This window comes from Sceloporus undulatus, chromosome 11, assembly GCF_019175285.1.
Source record: "Sceloporus undulatus isolate JIND9_A2432 ecotype Alabama chromosome 11, SceUnd_v1.1, whole genome shotgun sequence".
Lineage (NCBI taxonomy): Eukaryota > Metazoa > Chordata > Lepidosauria > Squamata > Phrynosomatidae > Sceloporus > Sceloporus undulatus.
In genome coordinates this window covers 5,073,588-5,099,307 of record NC_056532.1, presented here as the reverse complement: position 1 = coordinate 5,099,307, position 25,720 = coordinate 5,073,588, and the positions used below count along the sequence as shown (strand labels likewise).

The 25,720-nt window shown below is 43.9% G+C and overlaps 1 protein-coding gene across 2 annotated transcripts in view; it reads right to left on the bottom strand.

The window, feature by feature from the left end:
• CLTC (clathrin heavy chain) overlaps positions 1–25,720 on the bottom strand; it is a 59,402-nt gene that overhangs the window by 16,399 nt on the left and 17,283 nt on the right. For both annotated transcript variants that reach the window (XM_042442400.1, XM_042442399.1), the window contains exons 2-19: positions 20,547–20,754; positions 16,969–17,237; positions 14,944–15,105; positions 14,610–14,723; positions 13,418–13,591; positions 10,154–10,351; positions 9,724–9,924; positions 8,474–8,626; positions 7,675–7,797; positions 7,015–7,152; positions 6,419–6,583; positions 6,081–6,261; positions 5,390–5,553; positions 3,382–3,507; positions 2,176–2,318; positions 1,770–2,004; positions 759–881; positions 515–660 (exon numbers count right to left, since the gene is read on the bottom strand). In XM_042442400.1, coding sequence (XP_042298334.1) covers positions 515–660; positions 759–881; positions 1,770–2,004; positions 2,176–2,318; positions 3,382–3,507; positions 5,390–5,553; positions 6,081–6,261; positions 6,419–6,583; positions 7,015–7,152; positions 7,675–7,797; positions 8,474–8,626; positions 9,724–9,924; positions 10,154–10,351; positions 13,418–13,591; positions 14,610–14,723; positions 14,944–15,105; positions 16,969–17,237; positions 20,547–20,754 — 3,023 coding nt within the window. The remainder of the gene's footprint in view (positions 1–514; positions 661–758; positions 882–1,769; positions 2,005–2,175; positions 2,319–3,381; positions 3,508–5,389; positions 5,554–6,080; positions 6,262–6,418; positions 6,584–7,014; positions 7,153–7,674; positions 7,798–8,473; positions 8,627–9,723; positions 9,925–10,153; positions 10,352–13,417; positions 13,592–14,609; positions 14,724–14,943; positions 15,106–16,968; positions 17,238–20,546; positions 20,755–25,720) is intronic.

The window sequence follows — 25,720 nt, the reverse complement described above, 5'->3', positions numbered from 1 at the left end:
ATCATTCAAAAGGGCAAAAGGTTTACAAAAAAGTGTCTTAGGCTCATTCTCTCTAGTTAAAAAGACTTCTAGTGGCAGATCTGGGATAAATGTTCTTTCTGGCATTTCTCGACAGATGGAAAGATCTTACATGGGTTTCAAGAGAGCAATTTAAAATGCAGTTTGATCATCTTCTTCACCAAAAGATGCTGAGCTTTCCCAATTTCAACATCCCCCCCCAACACCAAATCAATTCTTAAATATCTTCTGTGTTTAAAAAACCCATTCACCTATCTTTGCAATGAGAGCCAAGCTCTGCCCAAACGTGTTGCAAAGCTTGCAAAGGTTTCTCTGCAGTTAAGTTATTTGCTATGTTCAAGTCCTGTCATGGCAAATGGCATCTACAGAGATCTCTTACCACTGGAAATCTTACTCAACTGCTTGAATTTTGAATTTTCTTCACACCCCGGCCTTGCACTCTTCTATTATTATGGGACCAGAGAAGGAAAGAGGACAGAAAAGCCCAGGTGCTCACCTGTGTTCACTGAACACAGAGTTATCAAGAACAATTTTCTCCAACAGTTCAATGAGTTCATTGGGGAGGTCAGCCGTCATGAAAGCCTTGACAGTAACAGAGACTTCTTCGGGATCCTGAGTCTCAGAGAGCGCCGTCTGTACAACCTACCAACACAAGGAGGAGTCAGGCAAAGGAGCAATTGCAGATAGCAATGCATAGGCCTCTTGCTTTCAAGGCAGCAAATGGTGTGAATGAATAGTACCTGGTCAATGAGGGGTCTTCGGTAAGGATTGCTCTCCAGCAGCACACTAGCCCACAGCTCAGGGTCCTTGCGACGCACCAAGTAGCGAGACAGACTCTTGAAGAGGGAGTTCTCATTGCATACCTAGAGTCCAAAGGGGGAAAATAATTTGGATGGTTTACTCCTTTGAGGGGTGGGTGGTGGGTGGGGGGAGACACAGACCTCACCATTCCTAATGTTCCTCTAGATTAGTGGTTCTCAACATTTGGTCCTCTAGATTTTTGAGACTTCAACTCCCAGAATTCCTGAACAGGGAGCATACTGACTGGGACTTCTGGGAATTGAAGTCCAAGAATCTGGAGACCCAAAGGTTGACAACCACTGATAGAACCTGTAAGTACTGGACTCCTTTTCCAGCTGACCAAGCCATTCTCTTGGGCTTAGTTTCCAAACTGTATGAAGAACAATAGTAACTTACTCCCCCCGCCACCTCTGGCAAGGAACAGCAATAATACTTATCATCACAAGGAAGGTGTGGACCCCCAGTGGCAAACATTTTTTTTTTCATATAGCACTGAAATGCCCTCTAGTGAATATAGGGGCATTTTATCCCCTTTTTTCTGCATCTCCTGAAACATTTTAGGACCAGGCAGGCCTTTATAAAAACAAAAAGTGAATAGCAAGTGATCTCCAGTTATTTATTGTTGTTTAAAAAAGACCTCTCCTAGGCCTAAAATGCCCCAGAGAACAAAGACACAGTAAAAATACCCACCACATATCCCTGGAAAAGTATTTCTCAGGCTATTGGTTGTGGAAGACCAGCATCCCACCTCCCACATGTGCCAGGGACCAGCATTATATCTACAACTGCTTCTCTCCTGAAGAGCTATGGCAGCCATAGCTATCGGCTCTTTTACCTCGTCAGCTCAAAAAAGAAGCAATTTGGCACTCTAAAGCCACCAGAGTATGACAGGAACCTCACAATACCATGAAGTCTACCCATTTTGACCACAACCCACATTAAATACGCACATTAATAAGTTCCTGATCACACTGTCCACGCTCATAAGCCACGCATGCCAGATGCGGGTCTCTCTTCTCACAATATTTCCCCACCACACGGCTGTCATAGTAAGGGTTCTCCCGCAGAAATCTTTCAGGGTTGTTGTTACTGTCGATGTAGATTTTCGCCAGCGCGTTGTGCGTAGCTGGCTCCTCACAACCCTCATGGATTCTAGCTTCCAGCCACGGCAAGAGGAGTTTTAATCTAAAAACCCAAGAAAATAAGTTACTCAGTTAAGGAATTCTTGAGAGCATGCTTGGACAGCAGCAACAAAATTATTCCACTATGTAGCAATGTTTTTGGCTAGCAATGCCTGAGAGCATGAGCACCAAGACAGCCACCCAGAGACTATTCTCAATGGCAACATGACATCACCTGTTTCTTTTTTCCACTTCAGCCACAAGCTCATCGGTGGAGAACTGTCCCCTCACCACCAGGATCAGGTTCTTTATGACATCTTCAGAGCAATCCACATCTAGCAAGCCCCCAATGACCACGGGCAGACGGCTCGGGTTCACCTACAGCAAGAAAGACAGCATTAAAGCAACAAACTCTACAATCTGGCATAACAGAGGCTGGGTTTCCTGCTACATAATCAAGACTTGGCAACACAGGATCTTTAAGTAAAACAGAGTGAAGAGGAGACTACGCTGCAATCCTGGTGGCAGTTAAGCAGCCATCTACAAGGTACATTCAACCCCCAAAAAACCAAAGTCTCAGTTGGAAGTAAGATTGCTGAGCCTAACCAGTTTGGTTGACAAGAGATTAGTTTTGATTTGATTTGAAGCATTTGAATTATTTCTCCATTGAGTAGTCAATGTGTGTTTCTGATGGGAGTGCTGGGAAAGTGATGAGAGCACACTTCGCCAGTGGCAAACCTTACTGGTGCTGCTGGCTGTGCAATCCTTCTGGTGTGCCCAAGATCCCCATGAGCCCAGAGCAGTTGCATCTTCTGCTTCCTTCTCCCTCCCTACCTATAAGTAGCAGTGGCCTATTGTGGGATTTGTCAACTACAGAGAGAGGGGAAATTTGAGTGGCCTACAAAGGCTATAGAATAGCTTCCTATGCCCCAAAAAGATATATCTGCACACAGAAACCACATTTATGCATGCATATGTCACTAAAGGGAGCCAGCATGGTGTAGCAGTTTAAGTGTCAGATGGAGACTCTGGTTTCAAAATCAATTCAGCTCTGGAAACTAAACTGAGTCGCCTTGGTCAAGTCGTATCTCAGCATAAGAGGCAGACAATGGCAAACCTTCTATGAATAAATCTCGCCAAGTAAAACCTGTGAGAGGGTTGTTGTATGTCAAAGTTGACTTCGATGCATATAACAAAACAGCAAGAGAGCTGTTCACTGTGTCCCCGTGTCCTACAGAGAACACACATACTAAAAGGGCAATGAATATTCAGAGAGAAAGGTTACTGACAGAGCCTCTCCTGACAGACATTACAGCTGGTTTGTAGGCGTCTTTAAAAAGCATCATCACGTAGCACTCAGTCACACCAAGGACAGCAACACAATATGATTTCCTTAGTTTCTTGCTCCAGAGGTCTTTCTTTCATGAAAACAGCCTCTTACCTTTTGAACATAGATCTCAATGTATTTCTGGAGGCTGTTCCTATACAGGTACAGCACCAGGTCGTGGACAAAGTCAAAGCGGTCACACACAATAATTAAGGGAAGCTGATCTGTCAGTTTTGCCTCCTATAAAAAAAGAAGGGAGGGAGAAAAACCCCGATTTTAATGAGCCCCACTGAATCCGACACAAGAGCTAAGAGCTAAGCTGCACAGCAAGAATCACATTGGTGAGCTGAAGCAGGTTTGCCCCTGGGGACAACGTTTCTATTCAGATCCCACCTATACAAAACACCAAACTGATACAACCAGCCTTGTTTCACGTTCTCATTCTGCTCAAAGCTCCTGCAGCTTTGTTAAAAAAATATAAAGGGCTAAATCCAATTTTATTCTCAATTAAAGTAGACCCATTGAAATCAATTCCTGTTCATTTTTGTGGCTCTACTCTAGTTGGGACGGAAACTGGATTTAGTCCCAAGAATCCAGTTATGGCTTCTTGGAGCGCCCACGTTTACAGTTTTACAGTAAGCACAAGACAACAAGGGATTACAAGCCTAGACTAGGCCTCAGCCTTGGTCAGCTGCGACAACTATTTGGTGTGCAGGATCAACTCTGGGATTGAAACGGCTAAACCAGCGGAAGACTATTTATAATACTGAAGGGTAGCATATTTGTGTTACTTCCCAGGTCATCTTGGCCTTCTGAATCATGCTTCTCTGGTCACTTGTGGCAAATAAGGGATTCCTAAGTGACCAAATGGTGAAGCCTTTAGAAACGGGAAGAACTTGGATTCTTCCATGCTTCTTTCACCTTGGTACAATGTATATACACAAAGGCTGGCTAAACTTATGGACTTGGAACACAAGCCAAATTTAATCTACATTTAAAAGCCTCATCCCATTTAGAGCTCAAATGTTTTAAGGTGGGAGATGACATCTCTTCTAGTCTTAGGGCTGCATCACTAGTTTGGGGGGATATACCCTCTACTTTTAAAGAACTGACTTGGGCAAATGCTACCTCTACATCTTGCCTCTTGCTTCTCCTTCCCAAATGATCCTCTTGAGAGCTAAACCTATTATGTGGATTTGGGAGGCTTCATCCCAGCTGCTGCTGCCTGCGGATACTGGGCTGAGATACAGCCAGATATACACAATGGAACTGAACTGAAGACAGCGGCAGGTTACAAAGGGATTGAAAGCAGCCCTGTGATTAAAAACGCAAAAACAAAAAAACCAATTAATTCGGCAAAGGATTCCAAGGACAGCCAGCCTTTCTCCTTGTGGCAGAATGATCCAGATGCCTTTAACAAAAGGGGTGCCAAGATGACAGGAATGAGTTCCAAGCGGGGGGAAAATAAGCCACCTGTGAGCACAATTTCTGTGACTATAAATCCCAGGATGTAATCCTGAACACAAAGTAGACACCGAAGGAGTTCATAGGTACGGGAAACCTATACTGGGAGGTTTACCTGGTACATGTCCTGAAAATTCCAGAGACACAAGGAAGAGCACAAGAGACAATAGACTGGTCAGGAAACGGTTGACATACAGATTTGGCTATTCATAGGCTATCCTCAAAGACAGCTGTCGGGTTAACCTAAAGCTCCCAAATCTCTTCCCGCCCATCCCAGCTGGCCCTCCGAGGTCGGAAGGCAGAAATAAGAACCATGGAAGTGTATGGAGAGGTGCAGTTTCTATTCTAGAGGGTAATTTTGTCAGTCTACATTTCAGACAGAAACAAACAACACCTTTAAAACTAAAAGATGTGAGCTTCCACACAGCTGTAGGTAGCAATGATTTCCTTTTTCCAAACTTCAGTGTGATTTCAAATTGTGTTCCAAAACTCATTCTACCTTTTCACAAGAAGAATGTTTCTATTCCCAGAACAGAGTTAAGACTGTTATTTCAAATGACCTCTCCATCACCAACAGTTTAGGGAACTACGTGTTTACATTTCACAAACAGTGGCAAACAGGGCCCACCACGAAAGGCAGATTGTCTTAACTTTTTACCTTGAGAAAGTTCTTCACACGCTCCGGGTCGTAGCAGTTGCTTTCTCGGCAAATTCGTTCCACCTCTTTAATCTGTCCTGTCTTACAAGCAGCTTGGATATACTTGAAGTGGACGTCTGGGTCCTGGCTGAAGTTGACGATAGACCCCAGGAAATAGAAGAGACCTGAACAGGAGGTGAGGAGACGCAAAGGAATGGCAACACTTCAGGAATCGAGTCAAGCAGGCAAGTGCCTTTGGGATCAACAATTTCGGGTCCCTCACTTGTAACTTTTTATCTTTAGCAAGATGGCTCCTATCTTATAATATGGTTCCAGGGAAAGCATCACCAGACAAACAAGAGCTTCTCTAATTTCACTGAAGGAAGGGGAAAAAACCTTAAATTTCTTCACGTTTTGCTTCCCTGATCAAATGTGCCAATCTGTATCAATAACTGAAGGAGAAGGTCAATAGTATGTAGCAGGCAATGCTACTCCAAGACCAGTACCTCAAGGCCAACCAATGCAACAGGTAGGATATAACCAAGGATGCTTCTAGCACACATTCAGAGTCACTGCAAAAACACAGATGGCCTCCTGATATGGTTGGACTGCAGTGCCCATCAGCATAACTGAAGCTATGGGTAATGTTCCAACCCAGTATCATCGGGAGGGCCACAGGCTCCCTGTCCCTGACACAACAAAGCTACTTTACCTTCAAAGCTCTTGAAAGATTCGAAGAGTTCAATGAGCGACTGCGTCGAAAGCTGTTCATGGTATTTAGAGGCAACCTGGACGCATATCTGCAAGTTCTGGCGGATGTTGGCGGAAAGCATTGCACGCAGGCATTCCAGGGAGTCTTCAACGGAGAGGGAGCCAAAATAGTTCACCAGCCACTGCAAGTTAAAACACAAAATTACAAGAGACTGTAATTTTAAGGCAACTTAAGTATCCAAAATAATCTGCAGTTCTCTGAGTGTATAACCACCTGCCATGGGAGAACCTGCTTCCTCCAAATACAGATAGGACCTGCTAGATTTGGGGTCACCGTACCTCAGGGTTGAGAAGATGAGTGTGAACAACTGCACGCTTGATATCGTACAAGTCGGTGAAGTGTTCTAGGGCTCGCTGGAGGAGGCCAGCTTTCTCACACAGCTGGGCGATGTGGGCCCGGTCATAGTGAGTGAACATTTGGTTTCCCAAAATGGCATCTGCAACCTGGAAAGAAAGATTCAGTGATCAATAGGAATGTTCATTTTAGGTACAGTGATTCTCTAGCATGCACAAACTTACAACAGGTTTAATTTCATACTGCGAGTCTGCCACACATTCTTCATGTGTGTTCACATCACCTAAGTCTTCCAAGGTAAGGCTGCCAATTATAAGATACAGGGATCTTTCAGAAATCACTATGTAGCATCTATTCTGATTTTATTTTTTTCAAGCTTAGCAGAACTGCCGGGTCTGCTTTAGAAGAAACTATATTCAAGTATTTTGATTCAGCTGCAGACATCACTTCTAAACAGAAATTATCACCTTCAAAAACCTCTCTTGTGTTCCTTTTTAGAATGCCAGCCTCAGAGATACTTATGCTTTCATCCTGAACACCCACCTGGTCCCCAAGTTCCTTTAACAGATACAGGACCTACCTGGGGGGCATGCATGAGGTTCATTTCAAGTAAGCGGGTCTGCAGAGGACCCTCGGAGGGGCGGTTGTTCTTCAGGGCATCCAACAAGAAGGCTGTACACTGCTGAATCAGGTTGTATTCCATGAACACATCCACTATCTGAAAAAAGGATGTCATGTCTGTGTTAGTCTCCTCCTTACATCAACTGACTTGAATGAGAGGAATCAAGTTTGATCGATATGGTCTGTATTCCCAAGCATACAGGACAACTTAAAAAAATTAGGTAGAACTACTCCAATCCATACTACCAAAGCTCATCCAGTCACTAATCAGTCACAGAAAGCTCAATTCTTGCTCTTCACATACTGTTCCAAACATAAGACAGTCCCTGTTTAGCAGGAGCCTCTTCTTTATACCTACCTTTCAAACTGGCAACAGGATAATAATTACAACCATCATTTTCCAATACCTGGAGTCAACAGCTCAAGATAGCATTAGGTAGGCTTGTATGAACAAGTTAACCACTAATTAAGTTTCCTTTAGCAATTTAAAACTCAACTCCAGGAATCCTTCCATGTTCTGGTGTACGGCAGCATTTATACAGCATTTATGTGCATGACTGAGTGAGATGTGAGATCACACAAAGAGTTAACTCTAAGTTAATTACAGAGATTTACTTACTTGGGTGATATCTGCAAGAGGTTCTTCATCCTGAACCAACATTTGGGCAAACTGCTGTCCTTGGTCTGGGCTGATCCGCATGACATTCCTCAAGAGAAAGATCCAGTCTGGAGTGTAGCCAACCTATGAAAAATGTGAATATGCACATATTAGGACATAATGAGCAGATTTCGTTCTTTTCCCCCCCTCTTTCTTTCTTCATACTGCCCTTTACTATGAAATGCACTAATATTAATTTATACTTTAAAGACTGGCTTACTGTTTGTTTTGTCTCCTTCAAAATCATGCTCTATAAATATGTAAGAGCTGCACCAGATGCCATCTAGACAAGGATGGAAAATATTTGGCCCACCGAACGTTCTGCATCACAAATTCCATAATCCTGCCCCATTAGCTATGCTGGTTGAGACATCTTGGAGTTGAAGTGTCACACATTTGAAAGGCCAAAGGGTCCCCAACCCAGACCAACAATGAGGAAGCAAAGGCTAGGCCAAAAGAGACTACTGTACATGATTTTGTCTACACTATATGGTCACAGGAAAACTTCAGCACTATGCTGTCCTCCATTAAACTTTGTGGGTATTAGGCAGCCAGATCATAAACACAATTGTCATTGCAATTACTGATTTTGGACCAGGTACATATTGAAACTAAGCATCCACAAAATAGTTTGGGGCATGAGTTTCTGTCCACTGACAATTCCCACTCCTATTTGTACAGAAAATTCCAACAGTGCTCCTAGGCTACTTCAATTTGCAACATTGGTCAAAGCAATTCACATTTCAGATCAACAAATCACCTTCTTTGCATACAGCACAATCTTCTGAACTTGACCCGTTTCAGCAAAACACTGAATGACTTTGTTGGGCACATTGGCTCTCAGGTAGACGCTCAGAGCCAGCGTTGGATCCACAGACTTCACAAGGTCTCCTAGTTCTTCAGAACATTCCAGCTGTTTTGATACAAACATTTAAATAATTTGTTAGACAAATATTAATAAGCAGGATGACACAGGCTAGACTGCAAAGAAAGGGGATGACTAAAGAAGAAAAAATCTCTCACACAGATATGCACATAATCTGCAAGCCATTGCTATCATACTGAAGTCTCTGAAATATAACAGCAGATTTGGTATGTGGATCCTTTCCCATTTTTCTGCCTTCTCTACTATGGAAATTCTACCCCTCTGAGTATTTTGAAACATGTTCTTAAGATAGATATTTCACTGACAAAGAGAAGTGGCCAGGTCTCTCTGCTCTCACCAATCCACATAGACCAAAGACATGGTCTAGAGCAACGGTTCATCTGTAGTACCAAAGCTGGCAAGTACTGATCTAGCATACATAGGCCTGTTACAAACTGCCAAAATAAAGCTGCTTCGGGTCTCTTTGGAGGTATGCTATTTAAATGATGCATAGGTCCTAAGAGTCCGGAGGTTGCGCCAAAGCCACACTCAATTCCTAAGCACTGGAGTGCAGCTTTGGTGCAGCTTTCGGATTCTTAGGATGCATGCATCATTTAAACAGCATACCTCCAAAGAGACCCGAAGCAGCTTTATTTTGGCAGTCTGTAACAGGCCATTGAGTCCAACCTACAACCTTTACCTGTCAGTGGAAGATTGGAAATGGCTAAAAAGGCCACCTTTATGAAACACCTGTCTGCAATTTATGTTGTATTCCACAAGGAAAACTTAACAAAACACTAGAAAACTCCAAAACAGCTTAGCAAATCTTGAAAGTTAACATCTCAGATGAGGCCACAGCATTCAGTAGGTGGAGAGAACCTTTATCTACGCAGGCAAAACCGTGTTTGTTCATTGAGAATCATGACATATAGGAAACATAGGGGTCTTAGTTTATAGAATCTGGGTTCCCAAGTAAGTTCTCATTTTTCAATTAATTCAATGCACAGATGTGGTTACTGCTGCTTGGACTTGAGCTGGAGAAGATTCTGTTGGACAGAAAGTGTGTAAGTTTTGCTACCAGTAAACACTCAGCCAGGGGCCCTGAAATGAATTGCCCTCTCCCTGACATCCCCAACATGTTTTACCTTATCTTCCTTTAACCATTTCTCCAGGAGCTGCTTGCGTCCTTGCTGGAGAACCGGCCGGCAGAGTTCTAAGGATTCATACTTGTTCAGCTGCCCTTGGTCTAGCAGGATTCCAAAATATTGGAGCAGGGGAGAGGTCTGACCCGGCTGTGCTGGGACGCTCTGGAACCGACGGATGGTGTCTGGGGTGCGTAATATACCCTTGAAACACAAGATATGGATAAAGTTAACCCACAGACCCTTTGGGGCACCAACAAAAGTGTTTAGTTCATCAGACAGTTCATCATTCATCACTTCCAGACCCTTTAGGTCTATGTGTGACTTTTAGCCCCTCGTATTTTGGACTTCTACTCCCAGAAGCCCTAGCCAAGCACAAGAAATGGCAAGGTTTTGTGGGGGTTATAATCCAAAACATCTGCATTTTCCACACCTTAGGGGCATTTGCTGCCACTTTTGCCGCTTCCGAATAGCTCCCTTGGGCAAAAAGGGCATTGAATTTTCGGGCAAAGAGTTCCTCAGCACCAGCAAGGTTGTTACGGACAGCCATTCGCAGGGCCAGATCGGGATTCTGCAGCACGTTGGTAATGTAAGGAATTATGTTCTCTTCCTCAACACATACTGAGAGTACCTGAGCGGGAGAGAAAAGAGGAGACAACAGTTTCCTATTATGATCTTAGTCCGCTGACATTCCTTACTAACAACACAAAGCAATGCTCTAGAAACATTCTTTTAAAATATGTATATGCAGAAGCTATGACCAGAAAGAATCAGGCAGCAGACTTTTGGGGTCAAGAAGTGGAGCAAATTCATTTATTTTTTGCTATTTCATTTTTCCTTACAGGAAGAGGTTCCTGTGAGGAATTTCTTTCTTTCGGTATCATGTGCCAAAATAACCTGGTTATTTTTGAGTTTTATGCACCTTGAGTTGGGTAGGTAGGTGAGGTGCCATGTGCCACTCTGTTTTGGATGTAGATTTGGCATGGCATGGGAGATATGCCAGGGTGGCAGAGGGAGCAGATGATCTGCTTGGGATGTACCACTTTGGAGAAAAGACTGGAAAGTTGCATTATTTTTAGGAAATTGTGTTCATAAGAGCTTCTTAGGTGGAGACCACAGACATATCCCTCTCCCCAGTAAGTCTGTTTCATGCAGGTGGAAAGCCAGCATAATGGAAAGACACTCTTCTCCAGCATATGCAGAAGCATTCAAAACAATGCCTCCCCCATTTGCAATATGATACAGTACCATCCCAGAAGAAGTCGCTTCATGCTGCGCTATGCGCAGAATGCCTGTGATTCAGCGAAGGGCTGCTTCTTCCGTGAGAAAATCATGCATCGCTGATCTTTAGGCTGGAGAGCCAGAGGGGAGAGTGAGGACTGCCATGCCAACAGAAGTGAGTCATCCAGTCTGCTCATAAGCGCAGTGTCCCAAATGGGGACATGAGATTTGTACATGCAATGGTTCTGCTTTACCAATGAACACTTGCAATCCCAGATGGACACTCTGCTCTTCCAAGTCAAATATGCATATTGAACCACTTTCAAGGGCATGAAAGTAATGTCCACCGAGGGCTACAACAACGTTTGCCAATCCGTGGATATACAGATGTTGTTTTGACTACAACTCCCAGAATGCCTCACTACTGGCTGTACTGAATGGGGCTTTAGGGAGCTGAAGTCTAACAACATTCAGAGAACCCAAGGCTAAGAACCACCAGCCCAGAAGATTCATAGAGCCAGGTATTCACTGGATGAACTGTATTTAATCCTGTGCTGACACATACATGAAGGGGCCACAAACATCTAGAACGTCAGCACCACACTTTCCAAATTCTATGTGATATGGTGTGGTAACTACTAGTAGTTCAAAAATACACACCATTTCTGGATTTGTCAATAGCTATCAAATATATCTGATTCAGCGCTAGGTGCCAAGCATAACCATGACAGAAGTTTGTGTGGCTCTGTGGAAAGTTTAGCAACTAATAACTACTGCGGAAAGGAGTGCGTGGAATGGATAGATTTCTCACTCTTGGTTGATATCAATCTTAAGTCTGAATTCTGAAAAATTCCAAGTCGAAGAGCTTGCTCTGTTTTTTAAGCTCTTGCGGAGGCGAAGCAAGTGGATACGTTTGGGTGGGTACAGCCACAAAGTCCTAGGTCCTTGAGGATCCTGTGCTGCACATTCCTCCCCATTTTAAGATTCAGGGGTGCAGAGTTGCCCCACACGCAAGAGACGCTAAAACGGTTCGGGGCTTTTTCAATGGTGACACCCCTCAAGTGGAACCTGTCACATTCTCAAATCCCTTCTGACAAGAAGGCTAATAATAATAGTAATAAAAGCAGGCAAGACAAAATATGATGCTCCCTTGATCGAGTAGCTCAGAAAGCTGAATGAACTTTATAACTGAAGCCTAGGAACACTACTTGGGGAAAGTCGCCTACATTTCCAAGAGTGCTGCTTCTCAATGTGGCATGGAAGACAGCCGATTTGTGATACTGAACCAGCTCTGCAACCTGTTCAAGGTTTCTTGTCTCACTCTGCATGGAGTTACAAGGCTGAAACCCACCCACACCCAGTTCTACAGGGGCCACAGATTAGTGGTAGAGCACCTCCTTTGCAAGCTCAGTGTCTCCGATTTAATTCCTGGCAATTCCACCTAGGAATACCCGACAGGGAAAGACAACACTGGCCTAGAACAATAATGCTGCTACAAAGCACAGCTCCTATACAGCTCAGGCTTTTTTACACCCAGAGAATCCTGACGCTGCCACTTACCGGATCATTCAACCAGCTGCCAAGAGAGGCTTTTTGTAGCCATGGCAGCTTAGCAGCAGATTAACACAATCCAAAGGGAGGGATGCTAGCTATTTGAGAAAGGTTCGTTTTAATCTTAAGAGAAATTCCAGCAGTCACAACAACCCAGTGCAAGGAGAGATGGCTCTTGGACATCGATGCTTAGACAACTACAACCAAAAACATCACTTGTGCCAGTTTGCGCTCATTCTGGGTCTTGAATACGGCATGCATGTGCTTATTAACCCAGAAACCAGAGTTCAATGGCAGGTTAAAACTGTCCTATCCTTACGGTATGCAACAGGAATCTTCTTCCCCAAATGATTCAAGTCTTCAAGTTGGAACATTTTATGGAGACATTAGCTCCTTCTCTGGTGGGTTCCCATGGCTGATCAGGGATTTGAACTCAAGTCTCCAAAAGTTCTAGACCAGCAGTGAAACCACTACAACATGCTGATTCCCCTTAGTCAGCACAACTAGTAGTAAAGGGTTATGGGAACTGCATTCCTCTAGGGCTCCCAAATGCTAGCTGAAAGGCGGCATTCCGCAACTGACTGCCATGCCATGAACTCAAAGCAAACATCACTTTTAATTGGAAAGATCTTCCAAGGTCAGCATTGTTAAATATTGCCAAGCAAAGGCTCCGGCAGCATTCCTACAACTCTTTGAGTTTCTGAACTTTCACCTACTACTCCCAAATGCAACACTTCTGACATACTCACTGGCAGGAGCAGCAAGTGAAATCACATTCAGTGGATTATAGTTAAGAAAACACTTCCCATTCACAAGTAAGAGTGCAGGTCAAAGGTCTGAAAAATGCACCCATTTACCAACCTGAATCTCACAAGCCCAGTTTTATTACATGCTAAGATGCCTCAAAGAATAACGTCTTGCTTACTTGTCCTTTTCTGTTGACTCCAATGATCCCAGCCGTGGCTTCGTGGGGGGCAGTGACAAAGATGGTCTCACCACTAATTCTGTTCATGTAAATGCAGGTGCCTGTTTCAAGATCGTACAGATGGATGTAACCGTATTTGGTGATCAGGAAGACAACATCATGCTTTTCACTGATCTGCAGAAGAAAGAATGAAAACAGCGTTGAGGCCTCCAACATGTGCAGCAATGGGATGTACATGCTATGCCCAGACACAAGAGTCTAGCTGCAGTATGTTTGAGCCAACCGAAGTTCATTAGTAGCTTTTCATCTGTAACACAAGCTTGAAAAGCTAGAGTGGCATCCCTTTTTGTATAAAACACAAACCTTCAAATAAGCCATGAGGAGTGTCATGAAGCTATACGAGTGGTTTAAGTATGCCTTAAGTTGCTGAATAGTGTCACACAAAATCAGGACACATCCGCATGCTGATCAGAAAATGCTTTTGTTTGTACAAAGTGTGGTCTTCGTAACACACAACTGTAAGCCTAGTTGTGGCTCCTGAATTCTGGCTTGCAGTTATGTCCAGACCCATCTCCCCAAATAAGTCATCATTAGTTGGTCAGCTGCAAAATCACAACTAAAAACTGCGGTTTGTTGTTGGCTTACAAGCAGCAATTTGTTGAAACCTAGGCTTGGTGTATCTGAACCTACAACTGCCGCATGTCTGTGGCCTGTTGACACACCTGCCCCTGCCTGAAAAACGATGCTAACAAATGGGGCAATGCATATATTCTAGTTGGGATTCTAATTAAAATTGAACACAACAAATCATTTGTTAGTTTTTAAATCACCACAATATTAACTGTTGTATTATTCCAAGAAAGCAATACGGCTAGCCTCTGGCAATTATTACAAATGCGTTGGAATTCTCCAAGTGCCAAATAGCAAAGCGAGCTTTACTAAGTCACCGGCAGCCTTCCGTGTACCTCTTATAAAAGCCAAAAATACCTGAACTTTTGTTCTATAAAAGGGAAGGCTAAGCAGCAATTAAAGCCAGCTTACAACGTTAAATCCAAGGCCTGGGAGCAGGCAGTATTAAGCTTGAGCATTGTTTCGCATTATGAAATGATTGATTTCAATGCTCCCGAATTCAAATTGTCCCCCTCCTGTGTACATACATACACAAACACTGTCTGTAACTCATGTATCATACCTGCATTGCGACTGGGAAGTCGTTCTGTGCTTCAGGTGGGAAGAAGACGTCCACAGCTTTCTTGGGAAAGGGCTGGTTTCCAGTGGGGGGTGTGCCAACTTCAATGATATGCAACTGTGTGGAAAGAGATTGGACTGACTTAAATCTTTTGCTTTTGCAGGGAAGGAAGACACACAATTCCATCCAAGCTAAACATTCAAGGCATTCAGTACTGAGAATATATTAGTGCTAGGTTTATTGCTGTACGAAAAGGCGAGGCAACTTTTTCTTGAAGGGGTCATATCCAGAAGTGTGGTGCCTAGACTACAATAGTGTGGCCTGTACCAAATCTTACCTTGCCTCCAGCTTGTCCTCTCACCGCAAAACAGAAAAGAGTGGATTCTTCGGCATTGCCTTCCATCTTGAACTGTGCGAAGCTAGCGGCGTGGCCCTCGATAGGCTGGGACACTTTCCGATCTACGGAATAAAGCTGCATGGCTCCTACCACACGGTTTTGCTTTATTAAAGAAAGGAAGAGAAGAGCAACCATGTAAAGATGTAACTTAGCAGCTGTGTTACAATAACCACAATCTCCGTTTACAAGCTTAACACTTAAATGAGGTATTTGTGCAAGTCTAGGCAAAGGCTTTGAAGCGGCAGTTTCTGAGATTGTAGAGGACCAGAGTCTGGTGAAAAGAAGGGAAGAGTACTTTCCAGTTCATGCCCCTCTCTCTATTTCATAATACATTCCCACTGAAAAGGGCTTTTACTTCACTGAACATTTACTCCCCCAGGCTGACTGTCCAGAGACAGTGAAGCCCAGAGGCACGGAGGGAGTAAAACCACTCTTCGGCTCTAGAAACTGTCTCCCATGGTGTGGGTAACCTGGTACTTGCTTTTCAATGTGAGAAGGGCTTAGGTTTAAGTCATTAAAACTGCAAATTGCCCTGGGTGCTTTGCAGAAAGGGTTATTTTAGAATATAGTAAGCAAGTAAGACTTTTGTATTTGGATCCTCCTTGTAGATGAATACTCGCACAGCAGTGGCTGCGCCACCCAATTTCCCTCCCAGTTTTGCAACATCACTGTCAGAGTCACTCGCGCCAAAAATCCCCTTTCCTCAGGCCTTGGATCAGAACAAAAGCAAAAGAAAAAAGGCCAGTGTCTATTTACTCCTATTCCTTTCTACTGCTCATGTTTCCTTTTTACTACATGTATTTATTTTTGCATTGCTACTGCATTCCATAAAAAAACTGATGGAAAAACTCACAAAAAATGATTGCGGCAATGTTTATGTGGTGACTATACATTATGGCAAGAACCTAATTTCTTAACAATGGGGAGAAACCTATATATTAATCTGTTACATTGAAGTGCTAATGGAGGGAGGTAGGCGCCAACTGTTGCTCCGATGGGCCACAACGTGGCACACCTAGTTTGCAACTCATTTTAAAGGTTCAAAGAACTTGGGAGGAAGCATGTGGGGCAATTCTGGGAACAAAATTTACTCTTTTTCCCCCCAAATAGGAGCCAGGATGTTTTGGGGACTGGAGGCTTCAGGGGTCAAAAAAGTGGTGTTTGCAGGGGCAACATGGATCTCATGGGGAGCCCCTTCCCCAATCCTGTATAATGTCAACTGAAACTGTCACACAGTTAAAACTTTATCTGAGCTCTTAGCATTGCTAGTTACACTGAAAAGTTAGATACTGAAAACCTAGGAGCGTGGAGGAGCGCTAAGAGATCAAGGCTCTTGTGCATGTGTCATAAAACATGTCAATGCTCAATGGAATATAGCAGCCTCAAATACTTAAGATTCTCTATTTTGCTAATCTACTAAATGGCCTTCTGGGCTATCAGTACACTAGTCCCTCCATATTCGCTAGGGTTAGGGGCACAAGACCCCCGTGAATCTGGAAAAACCACAAATAACAAAAACACCATGTTTTTACCTGAGAGGACACCTCTCTAGAAATCTCTAGGACCTTTGTTGCAACTCTGTGGTCAATGTCCGACAGACACTGACCATAGAACTGCACTGGAGGAGCTACAAAGGCCTAGTAGAGTATTCTCTCTAGGAATCTCTAGGTCCTTCAGTGCAACTTTTAGTTAAAGTTGACCATAGAGTTGCACTGGAGGACCTAGAGGTTCCTAGAGAGAACATATTAATCAAATCTGTGAATATTCAAATCTGCAAATATCAAAGCTGCAAATATGGAGGGATGAGTGTATTCCATTTCTATTCTCATTTAGTACACTGGAGACAGTGGCAGCCCATTTTTCACAATGTAAAAATGAGCACGAAACCAAAACACTGGGTCATAACCATTTACTGGTCTTCCCATGTTTCTGTGTTGGATATGCCAACAGAGGCCATAACTTTACCTGTGCAGATATACCAGTCAAAAGCAACCATTTCTGCTTGGCATCTGTGCGGTAGTTGATTATCTGGCAGCCGGCAAGGCTAGAGTGGCGATCAAACATTTTGACCGGCTGAGACTCTCCTTCCATACTCCAGTGGTAGACAGCGTTGTCGGTCACCAGCGCAACTGTGTTCAGAGAGATCCACTTCCAAAAGGTGACGTCGTCCGTCATGGTATGAGCCTTCATTTTGCTCTTCATTTCGATGTTAAAGATCTGAAGAGTCTTCCCGGCTGTAGATGTGATCACAGATCAGTTAGCTGACTTGAAGGGCAACGTTTCAGTTATCAGAAGAACTATGATGCGTGGTTAAAATGGCTGCATATGCCACCTAATTCTGTGAAACGTTATCATGCATGGGGCTCGGTTGTAAAAATACCTAGTGGCCAACAGGCTTTTGGGGGTTGTTTTTTTAACCAGACACCAACATTCCTCAAGCCACATTTACTAATCTACACAAACTCCATCTAACAGAACCAATTCCTGAATTGGTTGTGGCTCTTCGGCCAGGTATTGCAAACACAGGTTTCATCGACAACATCGTGATGTTCGACACTCATGCTAAGTTACTCATCCTTAACCCGAGCAGATGAGAAAATGCTCGCTCGAGAAGATCAAGGACACCAAGGCATACAACAGCGATACCACACACGTTCACGTCTGTATCTAGTACTTGTACACGGAGGGACACGGGTTTGAAGACAGCAGTCACGAAGTGGGCACTCTGTCGGGTCAACTGGTAGCTTGGTTTTCGATGAACCAAAGCACATAACAAGGGGTTTTTTTTCCCTGCTGCATTTTGCAGACTAAGCGTGCACTAAACACACAGCGTGGGAAGAGGAGAGAACACAAACAACAACCAGGCAGGTTGAGAGGGAGGGATAAGTAGAGGAACGCTTCAAGTCAGAAAGGGGATGCGGGAGGTGCCCAACGCTGATGGGTTTGGGGGCCTTGACTATGGAGACCTGAGTTCATTTATCCCCGTTTGTCCATTAAAATTCACTCGACGGCCGTTGACTCAACATCTCCTCAGTGGCTAAAATGGGATAAAAGGGGAAGAGTCCCATCTGAACTGCCCTCAGCTTCTTGAAAGAAAGGTGGAATATAGATAGGATAAAACACTAACAAGCAAGATTCCACAGGATGGAATTAGTCGCCCCTCCTTTTCCACGGAGGATCCGTTCCAGACCCCCTCACAAAAATGGAGTTTTGCCTATGTTCAAGCCCCATTGGCTTGAATAGTGATACAGGGGTGCACAGGGGTGCACCATGAGCACGCACCCCATTCATTTTCCTGCCGCTCCTCCCTCATGCATAAGTGAGGGAAGCGGATCCGAAGACTGCGAGAACAGAGGGAGGGCTGAACTTCTTTACAGGTGGTTCTCAAACTGGTGTTAACAAAGATATAGCCCTGTTAGTCTGTAGAATCAGTACGTAGAGAGATCTTGTAGCACCTCTGAGACCAACTGAAAGAAAGAAAGCATCTGAGGAAGTAGACCGAGGTCTACGAAAGCTCAAGCTGCCTGTTAGTCTCAAAGGTGCTACAAGATCTTCCCATACTGGTGTTAACAAATACTTATCATGAAGAGTATCATCCAAGCAAGGCAAATTTAGGAAGGGAAAAAAAATAACAGATGCCTGCTTACTGTTCTCTTGAGCCGGGGAAGAATGGCAACAAGAGGTGGCAAAAGCAGGCAGAAAGTATGTTTTAAAGAAGGGCAAGGAACCCGATAAAAAGTAATGGAACTCCTTCCTTCTAGTACTAGTTGCTACAAGCAGCAGCTCCTATGAATTGCCATCCAGCATTGTCCAAGAGGAAAAGCTGGCTTGGCATTTTATGTCCTGCCCTGCTTCCAACAAATCCAAACAAAAGGTCCCCCAGAAAACATTTTGCATTTGGTGGTTTTTCCTGAGAACTAGCAAACTAAGGTATAGACATGAAGCGCTCAGAAGCAAAAATTCTGGCTAAGCAAGTGAGGGAAACAATATGTAACTTTCGTGGCATTACTAATTCATCATATTTACAAAACCTTAATTCCAGGAGGGACACAAAACACAGAAACTATGCAGGTCAGACTTTGAAAGCTATTAAGAACTAAGTTTCAGGGTTAAAGGCTAAGCTACCACCGTATTTCCTAGCGTCAGCCCTCTCATCTACTAGAATAGTAACAGGTTAGACCGGCTCTTTAAAAAGGAGGTGGGAGGCAGGAGGAGAAGGGAACAAGGACGGTGGGGAGAACCCAAGGCTACTTTGGTTGTGGTTGCTTTCACTACACAATCTTGGATTTTGGGGGGGTGACAGTAATCCAAGACACATTCTCTAGTTGAAAGCCAGACTGGAGCTTTATTTCTGTCCCGTACTATTTGCAAAGTACATAAAAAGCCAAAAAATAATACAGCCAGTTATGAAATTGTAAGAGTCTCCGTCCTGTTTATAAAAAGCTCGATGCATGTTCAGGCAAAGATGCTTGCAGGCCTTAACGTCAAGACCGGGTTTCTGCTTTTGCGCTCTGCTTTTATTTTCTCCAAGAGGAATTTTGAGAATTCAGGTACCAAAGTAGTGACGGAATATAGGCCCTTATCTCCTTCTCCACTTTAATTATTCAGTGTGCCCTGTTAAGCCCTTAAGCTGGTAAGCCTTTCGCATTCTCTTTTCATAAAACAGGACAAACACCAATACAATCTGAAAACGGAGGTAAACTCACCATCTGCACACACAAGAAAGCATTAGAAAGTGTGACAAAAATAGTGATACAACATTAAAGCCGTCAGAGGAGGGGGGGAAAAGAGGAAGCTATTGTAATGAGACAGTTGAGAGCTTAGTTTCTCCCTTGCAAAAGGAAACATGGCAACATGTTGGCTTTAGCGGAGGCAGATGAACAGTGCATTGGGGGCGAAATGTCATTTGAGCAACGGGGTTTGCACCCAACAAGTAAGGCTGGCAATTGTGCTGTGACTTACACGCTTGAGTAGGATGCACCCAATAGGTAGGACACATTAGTACTGTTCCGTCATATTCATACCAAAATGATGAAGCTTAGAACAAGGATAGGAATTTGCACACTCGGTTTGGAAGTCTGAGGCGAAGGTTCATAAATAACTTCCAAAAGAAGATTAAACGCAGTTACATGGTTATTGGCCATACTGCCATATCATGTTAAGCCATAGTTTAGGTCAGCCATGGTTTGTTGCCCAACAGTTAATTCTAGCTCTCCTAGACGCACGGCCTACTCACATTAAAATAAAGCTATTAAAAGTGGTTTAAAAATCATATTACAAGGCCGTCCTGCAATTGAGAACAGCTAACTAACGTAACCTAGTTTTCAAGAAACTTGCACTGTGTATCCTGGACAAGACACAGCTTTTTTATAGTTGTAAGAGGAAAAGAAACGAATAGTGGTAATATTCATTGCAGTAGCAGTTGTAGATCTCTTTGGAGAGAACAAAAGATTGGTGTACCTTCAGAATCTCAGGTGCACTCCCCAAAAGCCTAACCCCCAATTCAGAAATATCTTAAAGGAGTTGAGAAAGGTTTTTCTTACCTTTCAGAGCAATGACTTTGCTGGCAGGGTTCATGATGGCGCTATCGGCTGAGATTGGCCGGCGGATGGGATTGCTGGGGTCATTCATGTCAATGATGACCACTTGGGCCTGCTCTCCAACTTTCTCTCGGATGCAGATGAATTTGTCAGACTCCATGGTCAGAGTGCTGAAGCCAATGTTGGCTGGATTAATGCCCAGGTTCTGGAGCTGAAAAAGGCAAAAGATGGAGAGAGATCAAAGTCACACCCTTCTTACTCCCATCTGATGTCTTGTCATCTGCTGCTATCAATAGGACCTGGGGAACTTTGGAGTTAAAGCACTTCCATTTGACCTCTCAAGAGCTTCATAAAGAATTTCATCCTGCATGCCACTGTCATTCTTCTCACCTGCCAAATCATTCTCTATTCTGGAGAGCATTCCCTCCCTCAGAAATCACAAACCAGAGGGAGCGATATAAAGTACTGTATTGATCACTTCCCTTTGCAATGAGGCAAAAGACTGTTGTAGACTCACAATTGAAATCCAGAGAGACTGCAATGACCATTAGGTTTTGTTAGGTCTCCATATGGAAGAGGTTATAATTTTGGGGGGGGAAACAGTTGTGGTTTGGGACTATAGGGTCATCATTAAAATCTGAAGCACATTACTACTGAGCAGTGGTTCTCACCCTTCCTAATGCGGTGACCCTTTAATACAGTTCCTCATATTGTGGTGACCCCCAACCCTAAAATTATTTTCATTGCTACATGCAAATATGTGTTTTCCAATGGTCTTTGGCGAACCTTGTGAAAGGGTTGTTCGACCCCCAAAGGGGTCCCGACCCTGCTACAGAGTAAGCATGAAACAATTGCTATCCCTGTTTGCTGGGTGTAATAACATTTTGAGGCTGGGCCAAAGAAAAGGCAAGAGCCAAAAGGGGACCCCCCCCCCCCAGTCCAGTGGAATCACTAAAACAAGCCTATCTCAAAGACACCGTTAATGTCTTCCGCAACAAATGCAACAAACCGTAAAGGTTGGAACCTAAATCTTTGTGAGGAGGACAAGTTTCCCCTGGATAAAAAGTGGCAGTGCCCTCTAAACTCAGAATCCTCTGTGCCTTCAGGGAAGTATGCCTACCTCAGCTTGTTTGCTGAGGAATCTCTGCAGGGTTCAAAGTCTGAAAATCAACCTTGCAGAAGCACAAATTTGGTCATGTAAGCAATGCTGTCGAGGCTTGGTTGTCACAGCCCCCCTCCCCAATCTCAACCGAGAGGGATCAAGTTAATACAGATAGTATTTCCTAAGGGAGGGAGGAATGTCAAGCAGAGCCACTTAAGCAGCAATTACAAAGCGAACCACATTTTCCTGTTTCGACTTGATTTTACTTCTCTGGATTGCTGCAGGAAGGTTTGGGAAGCCCACAGTAGCATGGAGCACACACGGCCGGATTCGTTTTCAAACGCCATGTTTGAACCTTGCTGTCGTGGTGTTCAGTGGAAGGATTTCGATTCAAGTCCCTGCTCGACTGTGAAACCAACCAGGTATCATGAGTTTAGGATTGGCACAAGGGAAGAAGGGAGTTAATATTTAGCCTTTCTACAGCCATGTCGACTGTACTGTACAAAGAGCTTCTCCACATGCGCAATTCATTCATAAGCTCATAATGACCTTAGAAGTCATTTTTAAAAAATACCCAACAATACACATTTGGGAGCCGAGGCAGGAAAGGATGAATGAGTTTGTGAGAGTATAGCTTGCCCAAGATTATCCAGCCAGCTCATGGCAAAGATGAGATTCAAATCAAGGACTCCTAGACCGATAACTCAGCCTTCACCATTATAGCACAGTAGCTCTTATTCATTTATTTTTTTACCCTTCTTTTCTCCATACAGGGCCCAGCTCTTAACATTGCAGCCTTCCAAATGTTCTAGAGATCAACCTGTACCATTGTTGCCAATGTTGAGGGATAATAGTCAATGTCCAACAACAGGAGAGCCACAGACTGCCCTCTCATGTCTACAATTTCTCAGAAGATGGAGGACAGGCTGTGAGAGATGCGCAGTGTTTGCATGAGAGCCTCCAACTGCGATTTCCTTGAAAGGACTCCCACCAAGATCCTCTTGATGCACTTTCAGTTCCACATTTGTGCAACCGGGTGGTAAACTTCCAAGGAAGAGTGATTCACTTCTAAGAGCTCCTTACAATGTGGCAACGACTGGAAGCAACTGTTTTGCAGAAGAGAGAATTTCCCTCCACACACATATAACAGTCTTCTACTTCAGCTTTAAGACTGGGTCATAAAGAGCAGAAGCAGAACCACTTCTTGGGAAAATGTATGGGACATAAAGAGGGTGTGAACCCATTGTGCTCACTGTCTCTCCCTTATAATCGCAAGCAGTTTGCGCTCGCAGTTAAAGGCTCCACCTTCCCAATTCTCTGGTGTTCTTCCTTGTAGCCTCTGATAAAAGACAGGGTGTGCCACACTGTGTTTCGCTTCCTTAACTGCTGCAAAGTCAAGCCATGTAGCTACGAGAGAAGCACACAAGACTACAAACCAAGACAAGGATCCTCAAAATGGCTTCTAAGATCAGCAAGACTTCCATACAGGGCGATCCGCCATGCCGTGGCAGATCAACCTAAAGTCTGCTACAGATTCAAAGGCAGATATTTGAACACCATTCCATTTAGCTTCCTTACAAACACAGGACTCTGCCTTGTACAGATATGGTGGGCCCTTGGTATGCGCTGGATTTTGGTTCCAGGGCCCCGGTGGATACTAAAATCCATGGATGCTCAAGTCTCATTAAATGCAAAGGCATAGTAAAATGGAGTCCCTTATACAAAATGGCAAGATCCAGGTTTGCTTTTTGGAATTAAATATGGTTATATGTGGATAGTCGAATCAATGGGTAAAGAATCTGCGGGTACAAACAGCCGACTGTATACCTTATTTAACAAAGGCGCTGGCAAAGAAGCTTCTTTTTACAGCCCTTTTACACACCTGCGGTCCCTCCTTTTCCTCTGCCTACCTGGAAGTGGGAGGACAGGGAAGGAGGCTGGTGAAACCCAAGGCTTTTGACGTTGGGTTACAACAGCATATCTGCAGTGAACAATACAATAAACCTTGAGCTGGGAAAGAAGGGTATTCTGCTCTAGCTGATCTGCCTGCATGCAACAGAAGTCGCCCACTTAGCATGGGTGAAGAGCATGATACTTTGCATGGTACTTCTGTCTCTGGGTAACAAATATTCTGTTAAAACCAGTGTCCAGGAAAACATCCACTTTATTAACAGAAGGATACTTGTACACAGACCATTGGTCTAGCTAGCATTGGATGGTGAAATCTTACTGACAAAGCGTCTAGGTTTCAGGGAAGCTTCTCTTTGAGTCCTAAGCAAAGATTCCGGTGATCTACCGTTCAAAAGCTAGCCACTCAGATGCTGAAATCTGATGAAGTTGACTGTGTCACGAATGTCATGGCAGCTCTGATTATGACGGTCCATCTGCTGAAACTGGACAGGATCAAAATGCAGCAAGAAAGTTAGAACGGCTGCGGACAAGCAATGTCAAGTCTTCTAACGTACAAAGTAAGTAACCTGCAATTACGTGAAAGAGTTGAACGGGGTAAGGCTTGCAAAGTTGTGCATCTATTTCACACCCAGGAAAAGTCTCCAGCAACTTCCCTCCCTTTTGCAATAATGAGTAACTGTACCACATCAACCCAAATCTGAGTCACACTGCCCCATCTCTGTAAGGACGAAAGCTGCCTCCCACAGTATCACAGAAATCATTTTATTTCAAACAGAACATTGATGCGTTACTCTCTCTCCAACAACAAGGCACCTGCACATAAAATTTACTGAACTGAGATTTCCCCCAGAGAATTAAATGGAGAAGGCTTAGGAGTCTACTGTAAGGATCACAATTCTGAAAATGAATGCTACATTCGGAAGTGCGTAGAAGACTGTCCAGTGTCACTGCTGTGTTGGTAACTTACACATATTCCTGCATCCATCAAGAACAGTCATGGTCTCCAGTGTGGAAGTATGATTTTCAACAGAATAGGGTCCCTTGCAGTTTAGGGAGCCATTATACGGCAACGCTAAGCCCATTTGGGCTTTGGATCGCAAGCATGACTGTTTGATGCTTCAAGGATACCGAGCATTTCTCATGTGAAGGATTTAAGATAAGGACATTTCCACTGCAGGGAACCGCACCTCTGAAGGGGCTGACACTGAAAGCCACATCAAAAAGTGATTACTAATTTTGGTATAGCAAATACTGCCGCTATGTCGCCCACATTTCCCACAGTTTTGCCCTTGCCTGATTGAAGAAAGTTGTTTAGCCACAAAGGGAGGATTTAAAATAACTGCACTCTTCCGTCCAAAACTCAAACCAACTAACACTCCTTTCATTTTTGTCCTGTCAGACGAGCCAAAAGAGAACTGGACCAAATGGACTCATTATGTTCAAATGGGGTTCTTCCTAACTCTAATTTAATACCTGATCACCTCCAACTCTACAGTATTGTCATTTTAAATCCTGCCACACACAAACATTCCCAACTCACACCAAACCAGATGTCAAGTTTAACATATTGCGGCTCATTGTGCTTCATCATTTTGGAAGCAGCCATGTGGACTTATAAATGATATTTCATGATGACATTTTACCCAAGTTGTCAGTTAAAGTGACGCCACTTAGCCCTGTAGCTGAATTCATAACCGGGACATGTCTGAGTGGAAACTATTCTCTTAGCTAACGCATCAACTCAAACCTGGCTGTTCATGGTCCAATGTTCTTAGGATCCCAAAAGCAAGGTTGTGTGTTCGATCCCAGGGCTCCAAGGTTGACTCAGCCATGCATCCTTTCATAGCTCAGTAAAATGAGTTCCTCCTAGCTTGTTGGGGGCAATCGCCTTACAAACTGTAAACCACTTAGAGAGTGCTGAGTTCAATGATAAGTGCTACAGAAATGTACATGCTATTGCTAAAAGCAGCCTGGAGGACATTACAAGAATGGCTCAGGTATCACAGGGTGCCCAGTCTAGCACAGCGGTCCCCAAACTGTGCTCTTTAAGGGATGTTGGACTTCAGCTCCCAGAATCCCAGACTAGTGGCCAACATGGCTGCGGTTTCTGGGAGCCGAAGTCCAAAATCTCTTAAGGGCACAGTTTGGGGACCACTGGTCTAGC